Source organism: Narcine bancroftii, chromosome 3 (assembly GCF_036971445.1).
Source record: "Narcine bancroftii isolate sNarBan1 chromosome 3, sNarBan1.hap1, whole genome shotgun sequence".
Classification (NCBI taxonomy): domain Eukaryota; kingdom Metazoa; phylum Chordata; class Chondrichthyes; order Torpediniformes; family Narcinidae; genus Narcine; species Narcine bancroftii.
In genome coordinates, this window is record NC_091471.1 from 123,740,712 (window position 1) to 123,756,764 (window position 16,053).

The 16,053-nt window shown below is 39.9% G+C and overlaps 1 protein-coding gene across 3 annotated transcripts in view; it reads right to left on the reverse strand.

The window, feature by feature from the left end:
- Positions 1 to 380: 380 nt before the first annotated feature.
- The window catches only part of rbpjb (recombination signal binding protein for immunoglobulin kappa J region b), a 141,816-nt gene continuing 126,143 nt past the window's right edge, over positions 381 to 16,053 (reverse strand). For all 3 annotated transcript variants that reach the window (XM_069925020.1, XM_069925021.1, XM_069925022.1), the window contains exons 9-11: positions 13,350 to 13,505; positions 3,940 to 4,043; positions 381 to 2,601 (exon numbers count right to left, since the gene is read on the reverse strand). In XM_069925020.1, coding sequence (XP_069781121.1) covers positions 2,289 to 2,601; positions 3,940 to 4,043; positions 13,350 to 13,505 — 573 coding nt within the window. In that variant the 3' untranslated portion in view covers positions 381 to 2,288. The remainder of the gene's footprint in view (positions 2,602 to 3,939; positions 4,044 to 13,349; positions 13,506 to 16,053) is intronic.

Below are 16,053 nucleotides of genomic sequence, written 5' to 3' on the forward strand. Positions count from 1 at the left end.
TAAATAAACTTAACAGAGCACTCTGTTCTAATGATCAAGATTTGCACTGAAGTATTTTCTGGGAGAAGCTTCCATTGTGCTGGCTCTAAAAACATTATTGTTGAAAGCCAAATTCATGTGTAAAAGTTTGTTCACAGTCAAAGTCTATAGCAGAATCCACCAAGTGAGCTCAGTAAGAGTCAGATTTCCATTTTTAGGAAAAAAGGCAACTATTCTCTATTGAACAAGGACAAAATACTGAAGTAAAATCCAGTGTTACATTTTTGATGCGCTTACACAGACTTCTGTACCCTGAATATAACAGATGTGGCATTAACGGGTTGCACTCAGCAAATTACACTGTAAAGGACACAAACACCATCTTCCACTTTAAACATGTGTAATAAAAAAAATTAAAATAAACCACTCTAGCAATCAAATAGCCAAACAGATTCATCTGGCAAATGTAGGTGCAAGTGCTACAATATAAAAAGCTGATAATGTTTCAATGTAGAAAAGCAGAGCTTTAAGGGCAAGAATACCTGTACACACAAAATTGACTCAACACTTTATAGCCACAGTCCCAAATTCAGTTAAATGCAAACCTCATTTATCAGACATTTTATCCAGAAACCTTCAGTTCTTACTCAAGTGGCAAAGCAAATTTATCAGGTACTACCAAATACTGTTTTATTCAAATGGTTGTAAAAATAAAGCTATGTTTAACATATTGGTACTGTTGTATGTATTGCAGACAGGGCACTTAAAGCTTTTGATACTCATTTCTAAAGTACATAGGGATGTCCCAATATTACAATGCATTAAGAGATGTTAGGAAAGGATATCACAATTTGGGTTTACATATCAGAGTGAATGTGATAGCAGCCATAATCTGATGCAGTGGTAATCCTGAGAATTCAAAAGGTAAATAACTCTTCTGGTATTCTTTAAGAAAATATACGAGGAAGTTAATGGCATGAAAGAAAACAGCAACATGTGAATTAAAGTGTAGTAAAAACCCCGATAGTTTTTTTTAAAAACCAAGATGTTTGCACAATGCTGGTATTTATTTACACAGAATGGTTGCCGTGCATGAAACAAATTAAAGAAAGCCTGTCGCTGCATGTAGAACTTTCTATACGTGGCATCATGGAATTCTGACAGGTTGTTTCCATTTTTGCTACTTGACAGAATTTCAAGATACCGTGGGTGGTATGCGATGAAAAATATCCTTCACCAATTTGCTTTTAAACAGTGTTTTTTAAACAAGAGAGGAAAGTAAATTACACACAAGTGTATGGACACATACCCATATGACAGTTATTGCTGTGGCCTATGCATAGTAGAATCACATCCTTTAAGGATCACAATCTTAATACAGGACTTGTCAAAAATATCACAAAAATCAAAGCTCTAATTGAACAATCAGAACTCTAATATTTCATCATTTTCCTTTTCCACCTAAATTTTGGTTGTTTCAGAAAGCCTTTTATAAAGTAACAACACACAATTATATTTTAGATTGCCTTTGTGTAACAGATCACAATTAGACACCATGATGAGTGCTTCTTTGTTTCTTAATCTATACTAAATCATGATATTAATTAACTGTGATTTTTGTTCCACATTATGAAGGTGCTATATTGAGACATCCGTTAAGTACAGTATGCAGGTTGACACGTAACCATAAAAAGGCTTTTCTCTTAAACACCTTCAACTGATAGTCACATGACTCAAGTTGGAAAAAAAAAATTAGGACAGTTCCAGCCAGTGACCAAAATATAGGACTTTACTGGTATAGGTGCTGAGACTATACAGCACGGTCAGGTCTGGAACCTTGATACTTCAGAGCCCATTGCTCAGAGGAAGAAAATATAAACTATTTGGTAACAAAAGTGTACTATATGTATAATACAAAAAGGTATGGTGAAACTGTACCTTCACTAAAGCTTATACAAGTTTCTTGGTCCATAGAAACTATGTTATTTTTGTATGCATTCTCTAGTATGCTTTACCACCATCCCACCCAAACACTTTATATCTTGCCCACACTTTAAACAGCTGAAAAATAGATTTTCATTTTTTGCTCTTTATAAAGTTTTATACATATTCAGGTGTATTTTCTTACTGTGGCAACACCTCCTACAGATTATCTATGCTCGAACGAAATGTTCATCTGAACAAGGTGGTGGTTTCCGGAATACCACAAGAACTGTTGACATTAGTAGCTCTTTTTCTTTTGCAGTAACTTCAACAGTTTTGTCCTCTCTTCCCAAAACTTGGCAACGGTCTTTAAATCACTTTTATAGTTAGGAAACTACAGTTGCTGCTGATGTGGCGATAGTTGAGTTTGTGCTGACAGTTATGTAACTTCCCTCACTGTTTGTACTTGAGTCATCCGATGCCATCAAGCTGGAATTAGCTCTAAGGATGGCGCCAGCAGCACTGCAATGTGGTCTTGGTCCAGGCTCTGGTGTGTATGTGAAAGTAAGGCTGGTGGAGTAGATAATCCCATCATTTCGAACCAGAGTGACAGGGACCTGGACAGGTTGGCGCACCCATCGCCAACCCTCTCGGAATGCAGAAATATCTGGAACAACACACAGCATGCTCTCCGCACACCTTCAACGAAAAAGTGGACATTAGTAAATAGTTTCAAAAAAATATTTCATTCGTTTTCTAGTTATTTACAAACAAACATGAAATACATCTATTGGGGTTATGCAATAAGGGACAAGGGTTGCTAACTTTCAGATCAACCTATTAGTGGTTGATGCTTAGGTGTTCTCAATTGCAATCCAAATATCTTAACATGGGAATGAATGGTCTATAAGGATATTAAGATGCAGAAGAAATATTGAACACAAACTTATTTCCACAGGCAGCTTGCTGATTGGTGGTTTTGAGGGGGAAATATTTTGGTTTTCTTTATCAAAGTCCAAAATACTGGCGTCAATATTGTGAGAACCCGGGGGTGGGGGGGGGGAAGGATCTAATTCAGCCTTTTGAATATTCTCTCTGATTGGGTGTGAAAACTGTCCAATATGAATAATAAAACAAAACTGGGTTACTACATTCAAAGAGAAAGTGCCCCCTTGGAAGGTAATTGTACACAATTTCACTAAGGGCTTCATTCTGAGCATTGAGAGAGTGGAGCTTTTTGCTGCTCTTTCTTGCAGATTCATTCAAAAAGCCAGATAGCACAGTTTCTAATTTTAAGAATTGGATTATAATTGGAAATTTATAGATCAAGAGTAATCATTTGTTCATACACACATCCAAAGCATTTGATAACTTCAACTGAAAATTACTAAGCAGCATTTTATTCCAATTTTTAAAAGTTTTGACATTATATCCAACACAATTTTTACTATCAGTACAGCAGCTTAATGATAAGCACATGGCATTGTGTGATATATTTGAGGAAAATCCAAGGTTCTGTATCTAATCACAAATTACAGTGGGTTAAGAAGAATTAGAATTTGATTGTATTGAGAGAGCAGTCAGGTTATATTCTTTAATTTCTCCAGGACCATAGACTTAAAAATCTTGGTGAAAGGCTCATCCCCCAAATGTTGGTTACACATCTTTGCTACATAAGTAATATTGTGTGACTTGCTGGGTTTCGCCAGCACTTTTGTGTATTGAACTTAAATAAGGACCCTTTTTTTGAAAAGGCCTGCAGTAATGCAATGAATTGTAGAAGCAGGCACCTGCATGAAAATGGGAAAAGACTGAACACAAGTTCCATAATGTGACAAGAAAGACATTGAGAACTACATTCACTGGAAAGGCAAGAAAGATGAATTCAGAGAGTTAGTGTATCAATAGTTATTCTATCATTGGTTTGATATTTCTTTTGGAGAGGTCAGAGCAAAAGGAAAGAATCTTTCAATTTGGTTAACTTGCCAAATTAGGCTAATGCAATAGAATTTCAAATGCTCACAACTAAACATTTACCTGTACATGGTCTCAGCTTCAACATCACCAAACCAAACACGTAGATTGGGAGTAAAATTCTGACCCGTGAGCTCAAGCATCGCAACGTCCCCACCACCATTCAGCTGTAAAAACAAACAAGGATCAGTTCTGTGCAGCCATCATAGAAATAACAGCTGAAATCAATCCACTTCCTCGTCGTCAAGAACTGAATAGTATTAGCTTAAACCTACCTACTGGAGGCAACCAAGGAATGCAACTGCATCATCTGGTACATACAAGGCTACTTGAAAAGTAAATTAGTAACTACACAGCATAGTCATTGCATGACTGAAATAAAATAATGATATAAATTATCATTGCTATACCATGCATTCACAAAAATATTCAATCTTAACATTACAAATGCCCTTACGGTAAAATTCTCTGTGACATAGCAAACTTAAATGAAGGATTATAAGTAAGTAAAAGAAATTTTGCAAGTGTTGCGTGAATCTCCCACCAAGCTGTATCATGAAATATTTGGCAGAAATTCAAAGTTATGGCTCCCAAGGTCACAAGTCACAAACAATTGGACTCCTCATTTGCACCATTTCTATGTTGAGCTGTATTTGGCATTAGTTAAAAAATGCTTCCAGACAAATATAAAATTACAGTAACAGTATTTTTAAAATCCTTAAAAGGATTAACTGAAACAAAATGACAGAGTATTTTAACATTATTGGAATTTTTTTCATTTTGAAATCAAACTGTGAACCTCTGTCAATAAAAACACCACTAAAAATAAATGACACAGCATTTTTAATTTGTCCAAAGCAAATTATATAAAAGCATTTTCTCATATTTTTCAAATTATTTCTTCTTGGGCCAATTACATATAGACCTCATTCTGAATACAATTCTGAAGCAGTATTGAACAAATTATGTCTAAAGTAAAAAAGAAGAATCAAACAATACTACAATGGGAACATGTTAGATTATAAGCAGTGAAATAGTTAAATAATTGGTAGCAGATATGAAAAGGACAGGACCAGTTCAAATAAAGAGAATGAAATACAAGTTGCTTTAATTAGAAAAAGAGCTAATTAAATCATTTTATGTTATATCTCTACATTTGTTTTATAGTAATATAGAGCCTGGATTTAAAAAAAACATCCAAAGTTAATCATCAGTTAAAATTAACCAAGCATTAATGAGGATTTTAATTGCAGTGTTCAACAAAATTATTTTTTTGAAGTAGTGGAAATGAAGTTTTCCTTTAATAGCAATTGTCTCACGGAAAATGCTTTATTATTTGATGTGTGTGCACATCAGTTCTGCTTGCACTCTTTGATCCTAACCCGAAAACATTTTATAGTCTTAATCACAATAGTTATGTTTACCAAAAAGGACATTGCTTCTTAACAGAAAACTACTGCCTGTGCACAATTGGCAAGATCGGTGTAGTGGCTAGTGCAACGTTACTGAAGCACCAGTGACCCACGGGTTTGTATAGAGTTTGCATGTTCTCCCCGAGTCTGTGTGGTTTTCCTCCCACCCTCAAAAAATGTATGAGGATTGTAGGTCAGTTGGTGTATTTGGGGGGCACAGGCTTGTGGGCCAGAACTGCCTGTTACTGTGTTACAGGTCTAAATTTAAAATATGACCAAACATCTATCTGGAATCATAATAATCCATGACTGTTCACCATTAAGGCATGAAATCCCATGTTATCATCTTCTGCTACACTTGTCTTTAATATTTGTCTTGTTCAATGGTGGATTAACTACCACACAGGCCCTCCCTGCAGGTGTTAACATTAGGGGGAGTAAGAGTACATAAAAAGGTGCCACGACCGCACACATTTTGCAACCAGTGCACACAAACACACGCACTTAAATTGGCAGCCGCAACCAGCAACCTTTGCTTCTACCGACCACAAAGCGGTACAGGAAGCTCTGCGCTGTGAGTGGGTGTTTATTTGTGTGTTTGTTGTTCAGATCATCGTGGTATGGGGAAAAGACTTTCTGATTTCTTTTGTCTTTTGTTTGGTGGTGCCAAAAATGGTGCTTGCATAGGCAAGACAAGGTTTGCAATGAAGACTGATACTGCCTCAACTCCCCCCCACCCATCCCCACCCCCTTCAACTTTCTCTCACTCCCTCCCTCTCCAGCAAGCTTAGAGACCCATCTGCCTTATTAGTATTTTCCACCTCCCAGCTCCCTCCCTATATTCACCAGTGCCACTGCCCTAAGTGGGACAACAGAGTGTCGGGAAGGGGAGGGAGCAAAGCATACAGCCGCTCCCTGCACACAGCAGGCTCTGCATTTAATTGATTACATCCTACTCAAATGGAATGAGTCACCAATAATTTCAACGATGACTACATTTAAAATGAGCTATTACTTAATCAAATTACACATATTTTACATAATTTTATAATTAAAATGCACTCCATTCATTACTTCACCTTCATCCCTGTGCAAAAACAACCCTTTTTGATTAAAGTTACTTTAATGTTTGAATTAAAATGATAGGGATTGGTCTACTACCGCACATGCACACTGGTGCGGTTGGCCAAAGGGACGGGGACGATTCCGAATCAGGACTCAGGAGTTAGGAGCTCCAGAGTCAAGTGTCGGAAGCTCCTGACACCCGACTCTGAACCCTACCCTCGGCCTACCTGAAGTGTGGGGCACAATTTGAAAGCAATTTCAGTTTTTAAATAAAACAAACATTTTATTTACAGCTCTCGTCTCTCGGGCTCTCCCTCTCCAATATACTATTCAAGCATCGAATTCTTTTCACACTTTGTGTTCACGTGATCACTCATACAATCCACACCACTAATAGCCCAATCAGCAGGGGGAATACTCAAGGAGATGGCAGGGCAAATCAGTGGCACTGTTTTTTGAACTGAGACCGTGGCATCTGCGGCAGATGCCATGGTCTCACAGTTCAAAAATAGGCACCACTTTTGAACAAATGTGCTCAGGGGGAGGAATCACTCTCCCTGCACACCCCTAGCTACATCAAGTTCCCCTCTACCCCTTCTCTCCCGCAAGCCACCTTGAAGCGACTTCAGACGTGCAGTCCCGACACCGGTCGGCTTTCTCCAACCGGTCCTGCTCAAACCCTCTTGCCCAAATCTGTTCTTCACCCCTCTTCTCCCAAAGCATTAACAACATGGGAAAAGACCATTTCCCTGCTTGTTGTTTCTAAATGTTCCCCATTGATAACACATCCAACTGTACGTACAACCCACCGATTTGTTAGTCATGGCCACTCAGGAGAAAGTTGTTCACTTGCTGCAGCCAGCTGTAAAGGGCATTGTAAGTAACCAGTTGCAAGCTGCAGCCGCCGGGGTTACTTGGCTGCCTGGCTGGCACTGGCTGAATTAATGCTGCCGCAGGGAATGGGGAATCTGGTTTGGGCATGAGCACAGCTGTAGCTTGTGGATTTTGTGCAGTTTCGCCCAGCAGTTGCGGGTGAAGGAGGCAGTGAGCGCAAGTTGCTAGTGGTGACAGGCCTACTGACTCAAAGAGACACTGGCGTTATTATAACGAAATGCACCTCAAATGTGTTTCTAAAAATCTTAAACACAGTGCAACCAGATAGATAGGCCAGTGACAGTGTTGCCGCTAGCTCAGGTGCAGTTTGTCGGTCTCTTGCAATCTGGCAGGTTTAACAAATAAACATCGATGAAATCCTAGTGGAGCCCCCGTGGAAAGCTCACACAGACACAGGGAAACTTACAATCTCCTTACGCACAACATGGGATTTGAATGCCAATCCCGATCGCTGGTACTGTAGTCTGCCTGGGGTTAATGGACATTCTTTTAATAAGATGGCATGGTTACAAGGGGTCAAATTTACGCTTCTGCAGTCTGTGGCGGATTAACTATTAAGCTTTTTTGTTAAGTCAGTTTAATCAGACCATAACATGTCGGCCTCCCTCACCTTCCGGCCTCCCTCACCTTCCGGCCTCCCTCACCTTCCGGCCTCCCTCACCTTCCGGCCTCCCTCACCTTCCGGCCTCCCTCACCTTCCGGCCTCCCTCACCTTCCGGCCTCCCTCACCTTCCGGCCTCCCTCACCTTCCGGCCTCCCTCACCTTCCGGCCTCCCTCACCTTCCGGCCTCCCTCACCTTCCGGCCTCCCTCACCTTCCGGCCTCCCTCACCTTCCGGCCTCCCTCACCTTCCGGCCTCCCTCACCTTCCGGCCTCCCGCACCTTCCGGCCTCCCTCACCTTCCGGCCTCCCTCACCTTCCGGCCTCCCTCACCTTCCGGCCTCCCTCACCTTCCGGCCTCCCTCACCTTCCGGCCTCCCTCACCTTCCGGCCTCCCTCACCTTCCGGCCTCCCTCACCTTCCGGCCTCCCTCACCTTCCGGCCTCCCTCACCTTCCGGCCTCCCTCACCTTCCGGCCTCCCTCACCTTCCGGCCTCCCTCACCTTCCGGCCTCCCTCACCTTCCGGCCTCCCTCACCTTCCGGCCTCCCTCACCTTCCGGCCTCCCTCACCTTCCGGCCTCCCTCACCTTCCGGCCTCCCTCACCTTCCGGCCTCCCTCACCTTCCGGCCTCCCTCACCTTCCGGCCTCCCTCACCTTCCGGCCTCCCTCACCTTCCGGCCTCCCTCACCTTCCGGCCTCCCTCACCTTCCGGCCTCCCTCACCTTCCGGCCTCCCTCACCTTCCGGCCTCCCGGGCTTAAGCCTACTCAGCCTAATGTTTAATCTGCCACTGGTCTTGTCTGCAAATGCTTTTAACAAATAAGTCTTGCGACTCCAACTTAGATTCTGAAAATAACACTCCATTTGAAAATTCTAATTGTTTTTCATTAAGATGTTTTAACATTTAATGCGAATACTTCCCATCAAGTCACTACACAAATCACAGATCATCATGTTTGCATTGAATGGTTCAGTCTTATCTGATGATTCTAGCATACTTTAAAAATCAAGAATCTGCAGAAGGGAAGTGCCTCATTACATAATATTAATCCTGTTGAGTTCCAAAAATTCCTAGAAACAGAAGATACTGGAAATTAAATGAAGCCTGGGGAAAAAAAAACTGGAGGTTTCTATTTTTAAGAAAGGAAATCAGAAGCATCAGAATTTTCACATCATTTTGAAATGTATTATGTTCAGATATTAAAACATCAAACAAAGGAACAGAGGGCATGGCAAACATTTTTAAAAAGTAGTAAAAGAACATGAAATTCAAAGAGAAAGCTGCAAGGATTTAAAAAAAAAGGTAGGTTCTGTCCTGTCAATGTCAACAAAGGTGGGGGAATGGTATGGGTTTTTGAGAGTTTTGCAAATGGTACAGGATTTGTCATGATGAATAGTGGTTAGTTTCTTGTAATCAGTGATATTAGCCAAGAAACCTAACTATACTCAATTATACACAGAAATTTTAAAATTGTCACCAATTTCTTCAGATCTACAGGGCACAATGCTATTGATGTTTCCAATGCAACCTGTAGAAGCATGAAAAAGCTAGAACAGTGAAAATGTTAGAAATCTTGATTACTGCTCAACAACCTTGGACAGACAGCATGTGGTCTATCATTCTGTCAAATGTTTGAAAGTAGGGGATGAAGAATACCAGAAGCCCATGAGGGCCCTCAACCTGCTACCACATTCAATATAATGGATGCCTTACTCATCATCTTGTCTGATCCTGTAAATTCTTTAGTGCCCAATAAAACACTGATCTCAACCTCAAATATACTTAATGACTGAGCATCAACAACCCTCTAGGCCCAGGGTAAACAAAGGCTTACAATCTTCTGCACAAAGGAATTTCTGATCTCTGCTGTAAACATCGGACTTGTGACCACGTCTGTCCCTTATATATACCACAGCCGGAGGAAAGAACTTCACTCAAGTATTGTATACCACAATAATATCACCCATTATTCTAAACTGTGTGCAGGCAGCAATCTTATTCTATTTCATTTAACAGCAGAACCTCTCTGGCAGGGCAAAATATTGCAGCTATAACCTTTGGTATACAAACTAAAATACTGGACAGAATACTCCATCTGCCTGATACCATAATTTTCATAAAGTAAAATTTACCCAAATGTCATGCTCTAATCTTCATTTGAGTACAAGTTGATTCAATTTATGTTCTTTATTCTTGTCTGACAACTCTTCAATTAATTTAGCAATTCAGCTTGACTGATGACATTATCTGCTAGACAGAGATTCCAAAATCTGACACCTGACAGTAATGCTAGATCTTTGTTGACAGCATTCTTAATTGGGTTGTTAATGATCAGCAAGCTTTCATGCCATTTTTGAGAATCAAGATCATCAAAGCACCTTGCAAGTTCTCTTTTCCACCTTACCTTAAAGATAATAGCATCTAACCTAAAAAGAGACTTCAGCTTCTACTCAGGAACGATATATTTTCTACATGAACAATACCCCAATATTTTGGTAATTAATATTGCTCATCTCATCACTTATGACTGATAGCATCATTCATCATGGAGCCCTGTTACACTGCAAATGGGAAAGGAGAAGACAGTGGGTTTATTCTTAAGAACATTCTGTCACACAAGTTAAAACACTGTATCAAAAGGATGGGCACCTTGCTACTTATCCCAGCAAAATGTTCCAATATTGTGCACAGCTGGACAAAAAGCAGATTTGCCAGTTTTGTCTCATGAGCCCAAAGGAATCAAAAACCAGCAACAACAGAAATTCACCAAGACAATGGCGACTTAAATAAAACTGGTTTAATTTAATACATATTATATAACCATATAACCACTTACAGCTCAGAACAGGCCAGTTCGGCCCTACTAGTCCATGCCGTAACAAATCCCCACCCTCCTAGTCCCACTGACTAACACCCAGTCCATACCCCTCCAGTCCTCTCCTCTCCATGTAACTATCCAGTCTTTCCTTAAATGTAACCAATGATCCCGCCTTAACCACGTCTGCTGGAAGCTCATTCCACATCCCTACCACCCTTTGCGTAAAGAAATTTCCCCTCATGTTCCACTTATAATTTTCCCCCTTCAATCTTAAACCATGCCCTCTAGTTTGAATCTCCCCCACTCTTAATTGAAAAAGCCTGTCCACATTTACTCTGTCTGTCCCTTTTAAAATCTTAAACACCTCTATCAAGTTCCCCCTCAATCTTCTACGCTCCAGAGAAAAAAGCCCTAGTCTGCACAACCTTTCCCTGTAACTCAAACCTTGAAATCCTGCCAACATTCTCGTGAACCTTCTCTGCAATCTCTCTATTTTGTTTATATCTTTCCTATAATTTGGTGACCAAAACTGTACACAGTACTCCAAATTTGGCCTCACCAATGCCTTGTACAATTTCATCATAACCTCCCTACTCTTGAATTCAATACTCCGATTTATGAAGGCCAACATTCCAAATGCCTTCTTCACCACACCATCTACCTGAGTATCAGCCTTGAGGGTACTATTTACCATCACTCCTAAATTCCTTTGTTGCTCTGCACATCTCAATAGCCTACCATTTAATGCATATGACCTAGTTAGATTTGCCTTTCCAAAATGTAACACCTCACACTTATCTGTATTAAATGCCATCAGCCATTTCTCAGCCCACACTTCCAGCCTTCCTAAATCACCTTTTAATCTACGGTAATCTTCCTCACTGTCCACAACACCACCCATCTTTGTATCATCCGCAAACTTGCTTATCCAATTCTCCACCCCTACTTCCAGATCGTTAATATATATAACAAACAATAGTGGACCCAGGACTGATCCCTGAGGAACTCCACTAGTCACTGCCCTCCAATTGGACAAACAATTTTGTACCACTACTCTCTATGACACCTCCCATCCAACCATTGCTGAATCCATTTCACTACCTCCTTATTTATACCTAATGCCTCCACCTTTTTTCCTAACCTCCTGTGGGGAACTTTGTCAAAAGCTTTACTAAAGTCTAAATGGACAACATCCACAGCTTTCTCTTCATCAACCTTTTTTGTAACCCCCCCTCAAAAAACTCAATCAGGTTTGTCAAGCATGATCTACCCCTGACAAAACCATGCTGATTACTCTCTATCAATCCCTGTACCTCCAAATATTTGTAAATAGCATCCCTCAGAACACTTTCCATCAACTTGCCCACCAGACGTCAGACTCACAGGCCTATAATTCCCAGGTTTACATTTGGACCCTTTCTTAAACAGCGGAACCACATGCGCCACCCTCCAATCCTTTGGCACTACCCCCGTGGCCAGTGACATCTTAAATATCTCTGTTAATGGCCCCACTATCTGTCCAAAAGTCTCCCCGAGTGTCCTTGGGAATATTTTGTCCGGTCCTGGAGATTTATCCACCTTTATCTTTTTCAACACAGCCATCATTACCTCCTCGGTTATCCTTATATGCTTCATGACCTCCCCACTATTTTTATTTACTTCAACTGGTTCAATATTTTTTTCCCTCGTGAATACCGAGGCAAAGAAATCATTCAAAATTTCCCCCATATCCTCTGACTTCTCACTCAGCCTACCCTCGCTATCTACAAGGGGGGATCCAATTTTATCCTTCATTAATCTTTTACTTTTAATGTACCTATAGAAACCCTTTAGATTTATTTTTACTCTGTCTGCCAAAGCCTCTTCGTGCCTTTTTTTGGCCTTTCTAATTTCTTTCTTAAGATTCCTTCTACACTCCTTGTAGTCCTCCTTCAAATTCTCAGCTCCCTGCTCTTTATACCTCTTGTACACCTCCCTTTTTCTCCTAACCAAATTTCCAATAAGAAGATCAATACTTATTACTATTAATTTAACCCCCTTCTAATTCGAAGCACACATGTATGTAATGTTTGTGTTCAGCAAAGTTGTTTTTCATTGTCCATTCATTCACTTTCCACTTCTCCAAATTCAATGGTATCAGGCAATCTTCCATATGGAGCACAGAATTAAGCAGTTAGTATATTCACCAGGCTCTGGTGCTTTAACTTAAGTTGTTACTGTTCAGCAAGGTCTTGGTTGGTTTCAGAGAGATATTCGTTGTTCATTGGACACACAAACTGATCTCCTTCAATCAACAACTGAAGTGTCTTACTGAAGAAATTTGCTTCCTCTTGGGTTTTTCCAAAAGGTAACCTCTTCTTCCAGGTTACCACAAAGAGTTATTTTTCCCCCTATTTCAGGCGAAACTCAATAACCAGCCACAATCTCTGCATTGACTGCAGAGATTGTAAATAAGCTGAACTCAGAATTCAAAATTGTCACCACTACACCAACTGTGCCGCCCAATCTAGAACAGTATCTAGATTGTTCCTACCCCTTGAGCAGAAGAGTGTTATCAGAATTTGAAATTGGTGATCACAATTTAAAATTGCAGCAATTTCAAAAATCAACTTGGATTTGATATATTCTTCACCTTAATATCAATGCTTACAATAAAACTGACAAACATCTAGGTCCTGTTACCTGAAGGCTTTCTACTACAGGTACAGGTGTCACTGGTGCATGTACTGGCCCCATCCCCTCGTAGAATGTGTACTCAGCTTTATCTGTGCTTATGATTGTCCAAGAGGCTCCATCATTTATCATCTCTTTGTTTGGTTCTTTTGGACATGGAGTGGCCTGTAAGGGGAGAGAAGTGAATTTTAAAAATACAACGGTGACAATGAAACCTAAGCCTGATGCAAATTCCACTACTTTACTCAATGAAGGCTTAATTTTGCATTTTACAGGAAAAAAACATTTCAGATTTCTAGGTACAATGGAACTTCTACAAATTATTTTTGAAGCATTATGGCTAAAACTTACAATCCTACTGCTCAACAGATTTAATCCCACTGTGCTCTTCAATGAATAAAATCAACATTGACGTGGAAGATACCTTTAAATATAAGTCACTTATTTTCAACTGCATATTTACCATCACTGCTAAGAAAGAGTTAGCACATTTTCACTCAAGGCCCCAAGTACTATTTGCCCAAGATACCCCTCAATTAACAATAGATTGAAGTAGTAATACATTACAGAATCTTAAATTTACGTGACCAAAAATATTATAAACACAACTTGCTGAATCTGCTAGTCTGAAAACTCACTTCAATGCAATTTTGGGTTATTACATAAAAGGCACCATATTCGTAAAATAAAGGAGCAACATCTTCAGAAAATTAGGATACTTAATTACCGTATTCACTTGTGAATCAGATTCTTAGGGGTTCTTCAGGAACTACTTCTAGAGCTACTACTTAATGAACTTGTGTCCATGTTGAGCTCACTTTTTAGTGCAGAGGGAAGAGAGCTGCACAGATGAGAGATTCATGGTCCTTTTTCCAAAAATCAGCACCAAACTACTGACCTAAACAATTATCAAAGTACCTTAATATAGTTGACTGTAATATTGGTAAATTGTCTACACTTGCTCACAAAACAACAAATAACCAACCAAAAAAAAAAGGAAAATCTCAAAACCCTGTAGATACTGGTGTGAAAGAATATATAGAAATATTTTTGGGAATTAAATTGGGAAAAGTTAGAGTAGGTTTTATACACTTTAAAACAGATCTTATTTGAAAATACTGGAGACTTCATGTTCACAGTCAGTGACTTTGCAGAAACTGTAAAGAGTACCTATGGAGACTTCATAAGTAGGTGTTAATTGAATTGAACTGTCTGAAGAGTCCTAAGTGAGAGGTCACTGATGGGTTCTTGATTACCTAAAACAGATGAACCAGAAGACTGACTCCTATTGTTTGAGAGAGAATGACAGAGAGCGAGAGAGAGAGCGAGAGCAAGAGAGAGCGAATGGATCCAGTCTCTGACTGAGGTCAAGCAGGAAGCTTGTTGGAACTGAATCAGAAGCTCCTGGCCTACTCTTGTGGTTCTGGCTGTCTGGTGTTTCACTTGGAATTAAAGAAACAGAAAGGAACTCTGTGGTAACCTGAAAGAAAGAGATTATCATCTGGAAAACCCTGATGGGGCAAGTTTCATCAGCAAGACATTGAGGTGACTAATGGTGGTACCTCAGTTGTGGAAATCCTGGAACAACACATCTCTCTCTGCAAACCTACAAGAACCTTAACTTTCGAGCACCAAAGCCTGGCGAAATTCATACATGTTAAATTCTGTGCACAGTATAAGAATTTCCTGCAACCAGTAAACTTGGAAGAATGAGAAGTGAAATTGGACTGTGAACCAAAGAACTTTTCTAAACTTACCATAAAATTAGAAGGGGGTTAGGTTAAGTTAATAATAAGTTAAAGTTTGTTTCTATTTTCATGTTTAAAGATAATTAAAAGCAACGTTTGTTTAAGTAACCATTTGTCTTGGTGAATATCTATTACTGCTGGGTTTTGGGGTCCTTTGGGCTCATAACACTGGAAATAGAGTCAGACTCATAGCATGGAAATACCCTTCAGCTCAACTTGTCAAGGGCAACCAATTTATTTATCTGAGCTATTCCTGTTTGCACTCATTCTGAAATAACAGAAAATGCTGGAAAAGTGACTCAATGTTTAATTCTCCAACTTCAGACAACTTGCTCTCTTTGCATCAATCAGGACTGGTCATTTGTGTTTGTAATTCCTCTTTTTTTTTCCTTTCATTTGTGTATTCTAGCCTGGGCTGGGGTTGGGGACAGATTCTACCAGAGCTGATTACACAACATTAGGCATTTTTACTCAGCCACTGAATAGCAGAAAATTTCTGCTCCAGTGGCAGGATAAAAATGTCAGGATGGATTTTTTAAAAAAATGCAAATTTCATCCCATAATTTTTCCACTTGTACCTCTACACATTTTTATGGAGTGGCTACAGTGTAAATTGACCACAGCCACTCCATAAGAAACAGAATACGATGCTCCCCCTCCAACAAACTCCGCAACAAAGGAAGGCTGTGTAAATGTGCTCTGAAAGTGCCCATGTAAACAACCATATTGGGACACACTGGAGATAAGTATGCTAATTTCTTGTTCAGAATAATTCCAAAATTTCTGTGTAAAAATGCCAATTGGCAATGTGTGGTCAAAGAAGCTCAACTGCCCATTTAATGGTGACATTTCAGCCAATTACTGACATTCCCTTTGTCCTCTCCCACCTTCTCTGCTATCTTGACTAACTTGCTTTCCATTTCTCAGTTCAGATGAAGGATTTTTGAACTGAAATGTAACTTTCT